The sequence below is a fragment of the Cucurbita maxima genome, unplaced genomic scaffold (assembly GCF_002738345.1).
Source record: "Cucurbita maxima cultivar Rimu unplaced genomic scaffold, Cmax_1.0 Cma_Scf00034, whole genome shotgun sequence".
NCBI lineage: Eukaryota > Viridiplantae > Streptophyta > Magnoliopsida > Cucurbitales > Cucurbitaceae > Cucurbita > Cucurbita maxima.
The window spans coordinates 935,824-952,977 of record NW_019272050.1 but is presented as its reverse complement, the minus strand read 5'-3'; the positions used below and the strand labels follow the sequence as shown (position 1 = coordinate 952,977).

The 17,154-nt window shown below is 38.8% G+C and overlaps 2 protein-coding genes and 1 long non-coding RNA gene across 4 annotated transcripts; 2 read left to right on the top strand and 1 right to left on the bottom strand.

The window, feature by feature from the left end:
* The first annotated feature begins 4,270 nt into the window (after positions 1-4,270).
* LOC111467809 (tRNA(adenine(34)) deaminase, chloroplastic) lies at positions 4,271-9,707 on the top strand. Of its 2 annotated transcripts, XM_023112882.1 has the most exons (5): positions 4,271-7,951; positions 8,027-8,114; positions 8,193-8,320; positions 8,421-8,702; positions 9,697-9,707. In XM_023112882.1, exons 1-4 carry the CDS (start codon positions 4,464-4,466, stop codon positions 8,683-8,685), a joined length of 3,969 nt encoding a protein of 1,322 aa, XP_022968650.1. In that variant the 5' UTR covers positions 4,271-4,463; the 3' UTR covers positions 8,686-8,702; positions 9,697-9,707. The 2 variants fall into 2 exon arrangements, with proteins under 2 accessions (XP_022968650.1, XP_022968649.1); XM_023112881.1 differs by lacking the exon at positions 9,697-9,707 and having other exon boundaries at positions 8,421-8,766.
* Positions 9,708-10,682: 975 nt separating this feature from the next.
* On the bottom strand, positions 10,683-15,789 carry LOC111467810 (phosphate transporter PHO1 homolog 1-like). Its single transcript, XM_023112883.1, has 14 exons — positions 15,231-15,789; positions 14,823-15,123; positions 14,200-14,593; positions 14,078-14,126; positions 13,919-13,990; positions 13,479-13,608; positions 13,013-13,133; positions 12,686-12,935; positions 12,475-12,579; positions 12,307-12,351; positions 12,056-12,208; positions 11,654-11,938; positions 11,119-11,255; positions 10,683-11,013 (listed from the first exon to the last, which is right to left on the bottom strand). Exons 1-14 carry the CDS (start codon positions 15,582-15,584, stop codon positions 10,923-10,925), a joined length of 2,487 nt encoding a protein of 828 aa, XP_022968651.1. The 5' UTR covers positions 15,585-15,789; the 3' UTR covers positions 10,683-10,922.
* On the top strand, positions 13,673-15,550 carry LOC111467811. The gene is made up of 3 exons (XR_002714608.1): positions 13,673-14,201; positions 14,771-15,371; positions 15,485-15,550. It is a non-coding gene; the product is annotated as an uncharacterized LOC111467811 (long non-coding RNA).
* Positions 15,790-17,154: the final 1,365 nt, after the last annotated feature.

The following is a 17,154-nucleotide window of genomic DNA, read 5'->3' as shown; positions in this document are numbered from 1 at the left end:
ATTAATTGAATTTATAATGAGAATTTGTTAAATTATGGAAATAAATTAATTATAAAGAATTTGGAACAAAAGGACAAGCTAATAAAAATTTAAAAAAATAATATTTTCCGAATAGAAAAGGAAATAAATCAACGGGAATAAGAAAAGGCCAAATAGCGTAGATGCGCACTAAATTTAAAATTATATATTATACCTTTCTTTTTTATTTATTGATTTATTTATTTATAACTATTTTTTTAAAGCTTGGTTTGGTTGTACTTTATACCTTGTACTTAACTCCATTTGTTGCTTTTTTGTTTTTTTTTTTTTTAATGGAATGAATATTTTATGACCAAATAATTTATATTGATTTTAGTTTAAATGATGCGGTCGGACACGAGGATAAGATAACATTATATTTCAGGTCTAATTAAAATTTTATTATTAGGTCGGATTTTAATGATTTACGTTATTTTTCTTGGCACACGAGCTTCATCGATAAAAGTAGAACTTCTACTTATGCAAATCATGCATACAGGTAGAAGTTCTATTTCTATTGATGTGAGCTTGTTCGTTGGGAAAAGAGTGAATATGTTGACCCATGGTGTATTTATTTTTTTTTTTCTTTTGTGTTTTCTTCGGTGCATAAAAATTTTGTTCGATATGACGATAGTGTGTAAAAAATTATTGTAGTCATTTGATGCATGTAGTAGATTTACGAGTAGGAAAAAAATGCTACGCTCCTGCAATTATGATAGCTACTTAGGTAATTACGTTTGTAACTGGAGGGGCGGAGTGGTTATCATGTCTATGGTAGGCATTTTGCTCATAATTTTAGTGCACTTAGACACATTTTAGAGACGAGACAAGTATAGGTCGCCTAGGATACTTGAACTCTTTTTGACCCTAGGCCACTTTGAGAGACGAGACAAATGTAGATCATTTCTGACTAGGTTTTGAGAGGTGGGTTACAACACGTTAATCTCAACTAGGACACTCTCAAGTTTGTCTTGGTCCCCATTGGACACTTACACACTTTTTTTACCCTTTTAGGTCACTTTAAAGTTTTCGAGAGACGAGATAGATGCTTTCGTACCTTCCAATGCACTTCAATACATTTTAGATGGTTGAGGTAGCTTTGATAATTAGGTTATGTCCGATTAGGTTTGACCATGGCACATCCAAATTTGTCTTGGTCCGCATGAGACACTTTGATCCTTTTTTCTTGTACCCTTTTAGACCACTTTGAAGTTTCTAGGAACGAAGTACGTTTTGAAACTAGATACTTTTTAGATATTGAATTAGCTTCAAGAGGTGGGATATGTCTCGTTCGACTCGACTAAGGGCATGATGAAGCTTATCTTAGCTCCTTAGGACACTTAAACACTTTTAAATAAATAGTGTAAGACATTTTATAGTCAAGTTCGAAATGTTTATAAGTTTTTATTTGTTTCATTTTTCTTGTTTATTAATTTCTTTGTATGAAAATTTGTGATGATTTATAGCTCTCCTATGAAATGTTTTATTAAAATTTAAAAGCTCGATGAATAAATTAGTTAGAGACCCAATACCTGAGATCTCATATCGGTTTGAGATGGAAACGAAACATTACTTATAAAAGTGTGGAAGTCTCTCCCTACCAGACATATTTTAAAACCATGAAACTGATGAAAGTAAGAGACCAAAATAGACAATATTTGCTAGCAGTGGGCTTGAACCATTATAAATGGTATTATAGCCATCGAGCTGTGGGCTTTGACTGTTATAAATGGTATCAGAACCAAACATCAGGCGGTTTGACAGTGAGGATGATGGCAATACGTAATAGGCCCATTATAATTACATGTATGAAAGTTAAGATGAAAATTAATTTAGTTCAACCAAATGGTCCCAACCAACCGAGTTCCCATTTCTTCTTCACTTCAACCTAAACCGTCCTAATTAAATAGGCATGAAAAGAGTGTGGTGGGGGCAACAATTTTCTCAACAAAATATCAGAGTTTTATCTCATATTTTTCCTGAAAATAAATATTATATTTTAGCCTTTTGAATAAAAGGTGATACATGAATAAACCGAGACTCCATCTTAATGACAGCCATCTTAAGAATATGATGATAAAAAAGAAATTAAAAGAATTTAAAGTTACTATCTATACCAACAATGTGTAATTTTTTCAATGGTCAAATCATAATAAGTTAAAAGTTGAGCGTGAATATGAAATAAAAAATAAAATAAAATCTTAAAAAAATTAAAATAAAATATTTTAAAAGAATAAAATAAAGAACATTTGTCAACCATTATAAAAGTTAAAACATATATTAGATAGTTATCAGGATTAAAAAAAAAAGAGAATATTCAAACTTGGGTGACCAATATGATGAGGTGGAAGGAGAGCATTGGGCCACGTGTGAAAGTTGGTGAACTGTAATTGATGTCTGGCAACCAATACCGGGGACGATTGGTCGAAATCTAGTGGTGGTGATGCCTTGGATGTGATGGGGGTATGATTGTAATAAATGAATTTTGTGTTAATTACTAAATAAAGTGGACCAACAAAATTTCCAACTCAAAAATGTCGGCCGAATAATTATTCAAATTTTCTATTTCCTATTTTTTCATTTTTTAATTCTAGGGGATTACTTATATTTATTTTCATTTTCATTAATCATGTATTTGAAAATAAGCTCTTGTTATATTAAAAATTGATTTAAGTCTAGCGTAATGTGTGAGATTCTATATCGGTTGAGTTGGAGACAAACATTCCTTATGAGGGCGTAAAAACCTCTTTCTAATAGACGTGTTTCAAAACTTTGAGGCTAACGATGATACGCAACAGGCCAAAGCAAACAATATTTGCTAGCGATGGGCTTGGGTTGTTACAAACCGTATCAAGGCTAGACATGGAGCAATGTGCCAACAAGGATGATGGGCTCTCAAGAGGGGTGGATTGTGAGGTTCCACATTGGTTGAAGAGGGAAATGAAGTGTTTCTTATAAGAGTGTGGAAACTTCTCCCTAGCATACACGTTTTAAATCCTTGAGACTGACGGTGATACGTAATACGTTTCAAACTCTACCTACCCACATGTGTCGGTTTCGGGTACAAGTACCCTTTTGTTGAAGGTCGTTCGAGCTTCTCTTGGGAGTATAGCATGGGTTCCTTCAGCGCTGTAGCGCTTGGTACTCGAACATTGGCTTGATGTATTTTCTCTACCCCTTCTTACCCTGAAAAAACAGGGGCACCTTGTGTCCTTGAACTAATAACCATCTTTCGGCTAACCTAGCCTCCTCCGTCCCTCGGGACCAACAAAGGGTAGTACAAGAATATTCACCTGTTGTCCATCGAGTACACCTTTCAACCTAATCTTAGGCCTTGACTCATCCTCCATAGACGAACCTTGCGGAGGAACCCTTAGGTTTTCAGGGCATTGGTGATGTTACAAATGACATCAAAATCAAACACTAGACGATGTGCCAGCGAGTATGCTGACCCCTAAGAGGGTAGATTATGAGATCTCACATCAATTGGAGCGGGGAACAAAGCATTTCTTATAAAGGTGTGAAAACCTCTCTCCTAACATACACGTATAATATCTACTAGGAGGATAGAGTGGTGTGCGATGGGTGAGGTAAGACGAGCATCGAGGAGCGAAAGAAAGAGAGTCATAATTGTTAGTGGATAAATGTGGCTTTCATATTTGAAATGAGTGCTTAATTTGGACGTTGACAAGAACCCAAACAAGTTGTGAGTTTTGCTAACCACCCCTCCATATTTATCTTTCTTAAATTCAAAGCATCTCACTTCAAATTATTGTCCAAAAATCTCTACTATAATTATCTAATAATTGTTAGAGTGTCGCATGTCCCCATCTTTCACGTCCGTTCATTTCTAAACCACATTCTATTAGAAAAGGTCCCACTTTGATACTAACTGCATCGCCTTATGCCCAAGATCAGATTGGAATGAAATTTGAACTTAGTATCAAATGGCTTCCACGTTCCTTTGCATCCCCTATATAGAACACAGATCATTCTAGCATGTTTTATCCTTATTCACATGTTCTATTTAACTGTACATTTCTATAATTGAGCCACCGAAAAGCCCATTTGAAATATCATTTGGGCCGAGCCAGGTCAATAACAGCCCAATTCTAAATATAATTGGGCCGGGCGTGTTGATATTAGCCCATTTTTAAATGTTATTTGGACCGGGCCGAACCCATTTGAAGCCCAAAAATCTGACCGAAGATAACGTCGACGATGAGTTGTGGACTGTTTCACTTCGGAATCGGCGAGTCAACTCACCATTCAAAGCGGCGGCATCAACTCCATTGTCGATACATCTGAGTTAATCTATTCAAAAATCCACACAGCCCCAGATGGTTGTTCTGCTCTCAGCTTCAGCTTTCGCGATCTCTGAACTTCTCTTCAGGTGAGTCAATTTCCACCCATTTCTTTCACTTTGCTGGAAAGTTAACAAAATTATGTACAACCCTTCTGCTAGCTCAACTTTATATTCCATCCGGAGTAAAGGGTATCTTCCCCATTACTTAAACGAGCGACCCATCTTCTTAAATGAAAGATGTAATGGAAACCCATTGCATCTTTCATCATCATCATCATGTTCTTCTTGTTGTGTTTGCTATGCATTTCCAACCCACAGATTGCCTGTAGGCCCTAGCCTTTTCTATGGGTCGAGGCAATCCACCCTGCTTAAATGGTCGATTTCTAGGAGGTTGATGTTGTGTGGCCGAAATCGGTTCTGTTATACGCTTCCGGAATATGGGCATGTTCTGGATTGTTGTGAGGTTCCTTTCTCTATTGTTGATGATAAGGCTTGTCATTGTAGTGAGGGAAGGAGATATAGACAATATTGTTTGAATTCTGAGGGTGATTTTGAATGCCACGAATCGGATGGATTCGATGAAGAGGACATTGCTGAGGCAATGATCAGTTTGATAAGGGAGGGTTTTGGTAGTCAGGGGAAAAATAGGTCGTCTAAGAGGGTGGAAGTGGGGAACCGAGGAAAGTCCGGAGCTAAGGAGAGTAGTTTAAGTTCATCGAGAATGGTAGAACTCGAGAACAGGGCGAGGAGAGGTGTTGAGGATAAAAGGTTAAGTTCATTTGAAAAGATAAAAGTAGATAGAAAAAGAGAGAGTGGCGATCATTGCGAGAAAGAAGAGAGGAAAAGCAAACAGAATAATAAAGTTGGATCGATCGCGGTTGAGTTGAGGAAAAATGGATATAAACTGAATGGAGATCGGTTAGTTCATTCAAGAGGGGATAATCAGAGTTTGAGAAAAGAAGGGTCTACATGTTCATCTTATTATTCGCTTTCCTCCTCTGGGGATATTGAGGATGATGCTGAAGTGGAAGACAAGAACGTGCAATTCGTTGAGGAATTTTCCGGTGGGTACAGGTACGACTCTGTGAGTGATGTAGGAGAGAAATTAGATGGGCGGATCAAGGAAGAATACAAGAGTCAAGGAGATGATGAGAAGGGGCGAGAAGAGGAATCGATGCGGGGTGATACTACGGAAGGGAATCATGCTAATTGGCATTTGAGGAAGAACTCACAGAAGAAACCTAGCCAAGGATCAACACAAGTAACATCCTCTATAAGTGAAACCTCTGAGACGAACTGGAGATTGTCAAGGACTAGGGAAAGTGGTTATGTAGGTACTTCAAGTTCCAAGAAGAAGTTCGTTGACAAGGAAGAGGAATTGAAAATGGCCGCGACTTTGAACGAGCAATCAAAGCAAAATGTATCAGGTAATAAAGTGGGTGGTGTTTATATAAATGAAGGGAAAAAACTTGCTGAAGTATCAGAAATACGGCACGGTAAAGCTGAAGAAATTTCTCGTTCTCGTAAAAGACTTACCATTATGAATGAAAACCTAGAATTAGATGCAAATCTCGTTAAGAAAGCAAGCAATAGTAGTCATGAAACTGTTCGTCCTGTCCTTCAAGAAGAAAGTTTGAGACGAACTTCGTCAGAAAATAGGAAAACCGAGAGAGAAAGGACCTCTCATCAGATAAGTCAGTCAAATGCAGTGATTAACGCAAGCGAAAGTACCAACGTCCACGTAACTTCTAATCAAGAGGTTGAAGAAAGGCATCATCAAATAGGAAATCATGCCATTGGGGAAATGGGTTCAAGACAAAAATATCTTCATCTTGGTGTTATATCAGTAGCCAAAGATGGTAATACCAATACCTCTGTTTCAAGTTCTGAAGTTAGAACACGAAACGAGGAACAAAACGCTGCATCATTCAGTGCATCAAACCTCGTGGCTAAAGACAAAAAGTCTTCAATGGTACATAAAGCTGCTCCGAGCGTTATCTCCAGAAAAGGTTCGCAAGATGCCACTAACATTTCACCACTTCATGGGACTGATAAAGTATCTTCTACGTATTCTGAAAAAACATATGAAAATAGAATCTTTGAGCAAGAAACTAATAAATCATCAGTGGAAAAAACTGTCAAGGAAACCGTAATAAGAACTGGTCGAAATAATCATCGTGTGGGGCAATCTGAATCAGGAAACGAGGTTAGAGATCATGCAACAAAGTTAAAAGTTCATGGATTGTTTAATTCAAGTTCCCAAAGTAGTTACCAACGGATTGACGTGAATGAGCAAGAAAATAAAGGCTCGCAGGCTATGTTAATGCCTCCGCCATCTCAGCTTGTAGCTAGAAATCTGTCGCGAACAGATTCTACCAGTGAAATGGCAAGCCAAATAGTTTCGAGAAGAGCATCAGGAAGTTCGAGTGCTTCCTACGTGCAGTCAGGGGGAAGTCCAGTTTTGCACGGCAAGTCCTACAGAGAAAGCGGGGTAGACGAGAGTACTGGGGAGCCAACCTACCTCATCAATCCTGGTGATACTCTAGGCTCAGCTGACCATTTAGAGAGGTTGTCCGCACCGTTCGTTGGGGAATCCATTGAGAAGTCCAGGAATGAACTGTTGATTTCCGAAATCCAGAAGGAAGACAATGTCTCTGAAGTAGATTTACTGCATGAAGAGAAGCATCGACAGAAGAACTTTGTAGATTATCAAACGAAGGACCATGACTCGAAGCTCTCATCACGGAGTTCTGGAAGCAAGGGTCCTTCTGATGAAATGTGGCATGTAATGGACTCGACTACTGAGCAGCAGCCTCCGAAAACTGAAGATCCTGAGACTAGTGCACACAGTGAGAATGCAATTGTCAAGAGAAGTGGCAGATCGTTATGGAATGTCATTTCAGATATCGTTCGTCTCCGTTGGGCTTCACGTGCCGAAACCTCTGATTCAACTTTAAGATCAGGTGGAAGAAATTCACCAAACGAGTCTGTTAGTAACGAGACATGGTTTTCTGGCCGTGAACATGAAGAAACTGATAATACAAGAATCGGAAGAACCGCAGTTTCTCAATTCACTTCGTCGGATCGGTTAGAAGAACCAAAAAATACATATCATGAAGTAGATACCCCACCTTCCCCAAATGTAATGGAGATCAAGCCATCAAGTGAAACTTTGTTAATTTCTGGAGAGGCGATCTTAACCGATGGTAGGAAGGTTGATCTTATTTCTTCTGGTTCGGATATCGAACGGTCATCATTACCACTGTCTCCCCGAGGTTCTCTCGTCATCGACGAAATTTCTCATAGTGGTAAAACTGATGCCTCTGCAAGCAGCTCGGCTGAGCGGTTGGGGCGTTCTTCTGATGCAACATTACTAGAGATATCAACAACTGGAACCAAGGATGGGGAAGTGAAACAAAGGAAGCTTCAAAGAAACAAGCAAGTGCTTAAAGATCGATTTGACGAATGGGAAGAAGCATACATACTCGAGACTGAGCAGCGAAAAATGGACGAAATGTTCATGAGGGAAGCGCTTGCTGAAGCCAGGAAGGCAGCTGATACCTGGGAGGTGCCTGTGGGAGCAGTATTGGTGAAACATGGAAAAATTATCGCTCGTGGCTGCAACCTGTAAGTACTTCGACAGAACGCCTATCTTGTTCAGTTGATCGCTTTCTTTTGAATGTTGACAAGTTCATATTGTAGGGTCGAGGAGCTGCGAGATTCCACAGCCCATGCCGAAATGATTTGTATTCGGGAGGCTTCAAAGCAATTAAAGTCATGGAGGCTTGCTGTAATTTTCTGTTACTAGTTTTATCACTAACTAGTTTAAGGGGCTGTTTTTGACTTAGACCATTTCGTACGTTCACAGGAGACGACGCTGTACGTGACGCTTGAACCGTGCCCTATGTGCGCTGGAGCGATACTACAAGCACGAGTTGAAAACCTTGTGTGGGGAGCACCAAATAAGCTTCTTGGAGCTGATGGCAGCTGGATCAGGTAAGCATTTTACTACCAAACTTCTTGGAGCTGCTATTTTAGGTTCATCAATGGATACTCATCCATTCTCGTTTGCTCTGCTTTGTTTGGCTCTTTACAGACTTTTTCCTGATGGTGGCGAGGTAAATGCCTCAGAACAGTCTGAGAAGCCTGCTGCACCTGTGCATCCGTTCCACCCGAAAATGACGATACGACGAGGTATACTGGCGTCCGAATGTTCTGATGTAATGCAACACTTCTTTCAGCTAAGGAGACGAAAGAAAAAGAAGGAAAACACTCCACCTCTAACCATTGCTCATCATCATCATCCATCAAAATTTATTTCTAAGATGCACAATATTTTTCACATATTGTTCTGTTTGTAATGGAAATGAGACCACATGTTGTTTTGTATGTAACAATAAGCGAGCAGGATTTATAAAAATCATTATCAACTCATTGAAACACGTGATTGTCGAAGTTATGTATTGTACCAGTCCAAATTCACCGCTAGCAAATATTGTTCACTTTGACCGGATGCGTATTGTTGCTAGCCTCACGGTTTTAGAATGCCTGCACTAGGTAGCAGTTTTGCACTTTTAGAAGGAATGTTTAGTTATTCTCTCTGGGATCTCACCCCGTTGGGGCAGGCGAATCTCACCCCTTTGGGGTAGGAAATGTTTATTCTCTCTGGGATCTCACCACGTTGGGGTAGGCGGATCTCACCCCTTTGGGGCAGGTCTATGCCCTAAGAACAAACGAGAACAAATGTTCTCCAATCTCTCTGAAGTTTGAGTTCGGTCTACCAAATTTTCCATCAATTTAGGGGTGGAAAAAATGTTCTCTCTTTCTCCATCTGAACCGGGAATTCCTTACATCCCAAGAGGGATATTGGGAAAAATGTGAATAGACCCTTCTTTCCCTTGTTTTCTTAAAACTAGTTGTGTAAATAGGCTTTAAGATTTTAGATAATTATGGTGGCTTTGTTCATAATGTTTTACAGGTTTCATTTCAACGTACTGTTCTAGGCTTCAATCATAGGACCAAAGCTACCATAATTGCAAGCATTCGAGGGTAATCCAGCGTCATCTTGCAGTACTCAGGCATCCGTTGGTTGCGCATTTATTAGAAGATTAATCTGATTCTAAACAATCTTTTTGTTCAATTCGACTTGACCACAATCTCTTCCTTGGATTATTCGCCTCCAACTCATCATCTTCCTTGGATTATTCAGGAACTGATGAACTGCGACATGAAATCATTTCCTTCGCGAAAGATTACAAGCGATTTAATGCCACAAATTCGGTTGTCATTGAAGGGTTGAGAGTTGCAAAATGGACGCATGAAGAGAAAGAGATGGAGAGACAGATAAATCGCGAAGAGAGCGCAATGGAGAGGAAGAGAGACCTTACCTGTTCTGCTGCGGTGCCCTGATGAAGGTGATCGATTTCAGAGCTTCCTTTCTTAGTTTTGTTATATTAATCGAGAGAGGTAGGAGAACGAAATTGTTTTAACATGTAACATTGAAAATCATATCATAAACATAAGCGCAATCGCTAATGGCGGGCGCGCGCTTAACCGCGCGACTGTTTGAGCGCGCCTCGCCAGCTCAAATACTCGATATAATTCCAACGTTGATCGTAGTATTGACAATTTTGCAACACAATAGAACAATGAAATACAAGTGTGTAGCACCAATTCGTACCTGAACAAAAAACAAGCCCCCGTTCGTAAGCTAATCGATTGAGGAGCCTCTTCGTCCTCTGAGCGGAATTTCTCTGTGCAGATTCATCGTCATCGCCGGAATTACTATCCACCAATCTAGTAACCGCAAGCATCTTACTTCTGCAATACGAAATATTTTGCCCCTGGAAATGAAATACCCAAATTTGGTTGCGCAGCAGAGAAAACTGTAGAAAGGAAGAACAAAACGACGGAAGTTTTTGATGGTTGACCTAATGAAGACGCCACTCATAGATGGATGCGGCCGAGTGTGAGAAGAATTGAAGGTCTGGTTGCCGCTTCCATGGATGCAGGTGTAGCTCATACAGTAGCTCTCGTCCTACTTCGCCAACGACACTTCGGCCTGATAGCAGCAATTGGCGTTTAACAGGTACATGAATATTTTACATCGACCATTCTTCACATAATTTCATGTTCATAAGATTTTGAATATTGATGATATCCACTTTCAGTAACTTGCAGTGTGATTCCTCAAATTAAGACTCAGTTAGTTTAATTCTTTCATATCCAAACAAAGTTTATGTTTCAGGCAGTGCAGCGTCAGGGGTGATTTTCAGGTACATAATGCTTGGTTATTTTCTGCTGCACTTTTGTTTGACGCTAAAATTGTGTGTATTCTGGTAAAATCATAGCTGATGCCGATGGAGAAGAACATGATAAATTGTTGTCACAGTTGGTTTACTTGAGAATTAACAGACTGGAATTTTGAATGGTTTTCTTTTCATTGGTGAAAGAAAAAAAATTGTATACAAGTATATGAAATGAACCACAAATAACAAGAATCAAGTGGCTTCCTTTCTGATGGTGAAAGGGGACAATAAGATTCCTCTGGAAACTTTTGTTCAGGCATTGATTCGAATTCCGTCTGTGACTGTTGCTATCAGTCTACCTCATCAACTTCATCAAATGGAAGTGGTACTGGATTAACTGCTCTAAATTTTCCAGCATTATTGAGATGCTCATTCTCCAACCTGGGCCATTACCACAGATGCTTATTAGAGTGAGCAAAAAGAGGAAGACTTGAACAGTTGACGATCTTAAGCATACCGATAAACCAAGAAGTTTATAGCTTTTACCTGAAAAAGTTCCACAGCCCTCTTCTAATGACTTCAAGAGCTGCTAAGAATAATCCAGTAACTCTCGAGTCGACTTGTCCAAAAGTTGAATGGAGAACGGTTTGCAACCATGCAAGCCTGAGAATAAAATTCAAGCCCTGCAAACATTCCAAAGATTTTGATAAGAATCCACTTCATTGTAGGACGACCTAAAACAAGTGAAAATTAATTCACTTCTAGAATGTGTACTTCACAAGACACCTAAAATCTTCCTATATTCTACAAAGCATTGGGTTCTGTTTCTTTCATATCAGAAGTAGATTGAGAATATTGCTATGAACTATGAGCCAATGAAGAGGAATTTTCAAGAATCTTTTCACTTTCTTCCCTATCTTCCATAGTAGCCATGTGGATTATGTTCAGAAATTCAGAATCATTTTGAGTGCTAAATCTCTTTCGATTGGTGATTGATGCCACATTAGTGCTAGTATCTATATACTACTTTCTTCTGCTAAAGTTTTTTGAAAGCGAAACATGGAGTGTTATCTGACTGTACCATGGAGACGTAGTAAATGGTCTTTCTTCGAAGCATTAAATCATTCCTAAGCCATGGATTTTTGGAATTCACTTGAAGCAAACCCCAATCCTTTACAAAGTCCCAATACAATTGGTACACAGTTGCTCCACTTGACATAATCACCACTAGACATAACCATCCAACTCCTTTGGTGTTGTCTTTTTCATATGCCACTTTGGACCCTGCAGCCAACATTGCTGAGACATACTTTCCTAGATTGACGAGGTGGCTTGTCTGCCCTTCATCAAACCAGCGCCTTGCACACTGAAAACGCGAAATGCAAAGCCTTGTTATGCTTTGTTAAGAAAAATTTAGTGTAAAAAATGTCAATGATGAATAATATAAAATTTTCACACTACAACTGGTGACTGAATCCTATACCTGCATTGCCCTCCAGTAGTAAGGTAGAAACGAAACTGCATAAGCGAGGTCTCGGTAATGCTTGGCGTTCATACAGTAGTTGTAATTCTGTGTTTTGTAGCTTCCTGTTATGTAGTAGCAGGCCATGTACTCGAGGTTTCGTAGCATTGGGATCTATACCGGGAAACAAAGAATTAGGAAAGTCATTTTCTAACAGATCTGTCATGCCTAGTAGTTCAGTAATTTGTAGCTAACTGTACTTATTTATATACCTGACTACATAGTTGGTCTGCCATGAAGAAGTCCAACATCAGTACCTGCAGAAAATAGTTGAGAAAGTGATAAGAACATTATAAAACTAAACTCGACTTTGAAAAAGAGTTTAATGATGCATGGTGCAGGTAAAATGATGGGGGAGGATAATTGGAGTAGGGATTTACCTTGTAGAGAGGTGAAAAGGCTATATTTCTCATCACACGAAGGAAACGGTAGCGGCTTGATCGATAGTAAATGTTGAAGGGGCACACAAGTAATAGCAAGAAAAGCTGTAACACGAGGAAAAGATTTCGAAAATCACTTACCGAAACTTGACTGAATAATTACAGGCCTCAAAGATAGAGACAAAAGTACACTTTCATGTTGATAAATTACCAGCAAGAGAAGGCCAGGTATCACTTGAACTTGAGTATAAGAGTACCCTTTTGAAAGCAGTGCCAAATGAACAAACATTACCCCCATAACAGCAGTCATTGAAGTGGTACAAATCAAGAACACATCTCTGTATTTAAGTTCCTTTGTGGCTGATAACTCTAAAATGAAGCTGTAATTTATTCGAGTCTTCCTCCAGGCAAAGATGTTGCAGCCATACAGAAAGAAATGTAAGAACATCAAGCTGAACATGCTGCAAACATGATTCATCTTGTTAGTTACCATTCATCGACAGCGAAAACGATTAAGAAAAGATGTACAAATACTTGCCTGAGTACTGGATATACAGTCTCCATGTACAGTGAGAAAGGGTGCCTTTTGTACGTCCCCATGATATGAGCCATGATAACATAACCCACGAGTAGTGCAATGAAACACCCACTGAACAGTCCTGTTCATGGAAAAGATTATCTTTACTAACTTATGCATAAATGGAAAGTTATTAACGTTCGAACAGTTAGTGTTTTTTTTGGTTAACAACTCTGGAGTGGAGTTCAAATTTCAGCCTCATTTGGTGAACCAGGGGACAATTTCCTTTTTTGTCCAGTGTCCACCAAAAATAGTGGATTGAGCAATGCCCTTTAGTTCAAAGTTAAGTGGGGTGATGTGGCAGTGGCAGTGCTTTTGGATTTGTTTGTTCATCGATGTCTTCATGAATTATTGGTTAATAGACGCTAAAGATTGCAAGGATTTGCTTGGCAAGATCTCCTGAAAATAATGTGTTTAAAGAACTCACCGACTATGAACGTAATGCCGTGTGACTCTTTACGCTGTTTTGGTCTAAGGTACTTCATGGCCTTCCTTTTGTCTTCCTCAGCAAAGTTTTTGATAAATAACTCCTCTACCTCATCTGCTAGCTTTATTACCTGTCATTTCAGAGACTTTGGTTCAATTTTTTTACCTGGTTCTAAAGTTTCTGTATGATATAAGTAACCGACAGACAACCATATTTGGCTCAAAAATTTCAGAATTTGAAGCTACAGTGCAGACAAGACCAACTATGAGACCAATGGCCACTTCACATTGTCTGAGAACTTTCTCATGGGAAGTTTTCAGCCGTTAATGACTTAAATCTCGACATGATCTAATCATAAAATCATGAAAAAGATGCTCTCTTTGTATCAAATTTTGAACTTTTTAAAGTTTTTGATTTTCTAATAATTGTACTGAATTTACCTTGTCTGAACTGTTGAAATAGGAACTTTCCACAACTTTCAGATAAATGGCAAGAACTTGTTTTCCAGTGACCTGCAAAAAAGCAGGATCTTCATGATTACAAACAGGATTTTCAGAGGCAATGATGGAGTGAATTATCAGTGCAACATTGTTACTTACTTTGTCAAACTTCTTCAAAATCTTTATGAAGGCAAGCTTGTTCAACTGCCTGAAGAATGATCTCAATGATCAAAGAGACATTAAAAATAACGAAACTTCAACAATCTGTTCTTCATTATTACCTGTAAGTTTTGAGAAAGCCCAACCCTTTGTAAAGCTCAACAAAAGCTCCTTTAATCATCTTCTCTGCATGGTGCACCCTGGTCTTGTTAATGTGAAGTTTTGTGCCTTCATTGGATTTCTTTGAGTTCGTTAAATCTTCCTTGAATAAATGGCTTATGGCTGAGAAGGTCCGAGATGGGGTTGTCAGAGGAATGTTCATCTTTATGTTCTTCCCTTGAAAACTTATAACTCGACCTGAGACGGTTCTCCAGTTTGGGTCCATGCTTTTAGTTTTCGTTGAGTTTCCCATTTCTTCTGATCTTGGAGAGTCCGAAAATGCCAATTCAGTCTTCTCCAATTCTTCATTGATATTCTCTTGGGACTGTTCTTGCTCTGTTTTGTCCTTATCAGACTCTGCATATCAAAAGTAAACGTAAGAACCATAACAATGAAACATAATATGCAGATTCCTTAGAGATAAAAGCCATAAAAACTTCCTTCTTCTACAAGTTGACTTAGAGTTTGTGACATCTTCAGATGAAAAGTACAAGCATTGGATATTTTCTAATTAGAGCTACATTATTTTCTCAGGAACTTGGCAGCCGAAACTTTTGGTTGCATTTGAAACAAGTTGATGAATTACCACAAGAAATTGTAGAGGAGATGGAGCCATCCTCCTTGGAATCCGGCATGATATCTCTGGTCTGGTGCCGGTGCTGGATCGCCGTCTTCAGGTCAATGAGAATCTCCAGTTGTTTCTTCAAGCTTTCTCCCAACTCCATGAACTCTGTCTCCTTTGTCTTGAAGAATTGATTCACCTTATTCAGCTGGAAATCCAAACATGAAAAGAATTCCTTTGCTGCAGCTGTATCAGCAAATTGTTCCAGCAGCTCTGTTTCGTACATGTCTCCGTTGCTAACAGAGGAAGCAAGTTTCTTATGAACCTGTTGGAAAAAGATTTCAAGTTCATGTTATATTTTACTACACACACAAATACACAATCATGCAAAATGGGGGAAAAAACTGTGGGAAGTTGTCAGAAAAAGAGTACATGAATAGGTCCATGATCTCTGCGTTGGTGACCAAATATAGAGAAATTCTTTATAGAAGACAAGACAGTACTCGCAACCGTGCCGGTGGCGGCGGAAGAGTCGGTCTTGTTATCAGTTTTAAGAAGATAGAGTTTCTTGAGGTCATTCTTTAGTTGGCCATAATCAACATAAGCATGTTTCCATTCAGGGATCAATTGTCCCTCAAACTGCTTAGAGAATTTGACCATATTGTTGTTGTTGTTACTCTCTGTAGGTAGCAGAGCAGAGTCGGAGAGAGGGAAGAGAAGGGATGATGTTGAAGAAGAAGAAGAAAAAGAAGGAAAGGTTGTTGTGAGTGTTGAATGATAGAGCATGCTGACATTATTTATGGATGAAAAGGGGGAGTTGGATTGATGTGCTTCGTACTGATTCTCGACAGCACATTCTAAAATATCCTATGCTTTCTCCACTTGAGAGAGCACAGTGGTCAGGTTCGCCGGAGATTTAACGACTGCCACCGGAAATGGCTGACTTGCCGACCAATATGCTTTCATCAAGTTTTTGAAAGGGTCGAGGAATATAAAGTTCAAAACTCGTGGGACCAAAAGGAACCATGCAAGGAGGGAAGCGGCCTAATTCCTTCTTTTTTTTTTTTTTTCTTTTTTTCCCTTACCAAAAAAAAAATACAAACTTTCTCAGCTTCTCCATCTTTCCAACTTTTTGTGAACCTAAACCAAGTTTTGCACGGTTAAGACATCAATAACTTTTCTCTAGTCGTAGTTCATCGCTAATTATCAAATTTTTAATGTTGTATTCTCTCAATGATTAGAAGTGGGAATTTTTTTTTTTTGTTTAGAATGGAACTTAGAACAACGTTGCTCTTGGTAACGTGGACTAAAGATATAGAGAGACCCGTTATTCAAATTCGAGCACTCGAACTATAACGGTCTAAGCCCATGGCTAGCAGATATTATTCTCTTTGGGTTTTCCCTTTCAGGTTTCTCGTGTTTGCTAGGAGAGGATTCCACGTCCTAAAAAATGTTGTTCTCTTTGGGTTTTCCCTTTCGGGTTTTTCTTCAAGGTTTTAAAACGTGTTTGCTAGGGAGAGGATTCCACGTCCTAAAAAATGTTTTGTTCTCTTCTCCAACCGATGTGGGATCTCACAATCCACTCCCTTTTGGGGCCCGCGTCCTTTCTGGCAAACAGCCTAGTGTCCTCACCCCCTTTCAAGGCTCAACGTTCTCATTGACATACCGTCTTGTGTTTAGCTCTGATACCATTTGTAATAGCCCAAGTCTACTTCGAGTAGATATTAGATATTATTCTCTTTGAGCTTTCTCATTCAGGTTTTCCCTCAAAGTTTTAAAACACGTTTACTAGATATTGTCTTCTTCCTCAATCGATATGAGATCTCACACGAACTTTTATAAATGGAAATGACAATGACAATGTTTGGTAGATTGAGTGAGTACCAAACACTTTGTCTCAAAGAAGGATGCGTGAAGTGTGTGGCATTTGAGAGACTTTGAGACGTTTGAATGTCTTGATGGTTGAACAAATGGCATAGGGTGACAAGGGGGAATGGTGGATAATTGGCCACAAGCACCAAGGCTAATGCTCATTAGACCAGCATGGCTCCCACTTAGATCTTGGGATAACTAATACATTATTTTATAGTGTTTTAATTATTAATTTTGGCCCATAACAACATTCATTTGTGTGTCAAATGGAAGGTTTTGAACTGCCATTAATGGAGGTTTCGAGAGCTTTTATTTCATGAAATGGGAATAAAAAAATACCCTTTTTAAAAGACAATTTTAAGATGAGAAAATATATATATATATATATATATATATATATATATATGTATATATATATGTATATAGATATGGATGAACCATATATCTTTTCAAAACACAAATTTTCTTACCATAGCTTAATAAA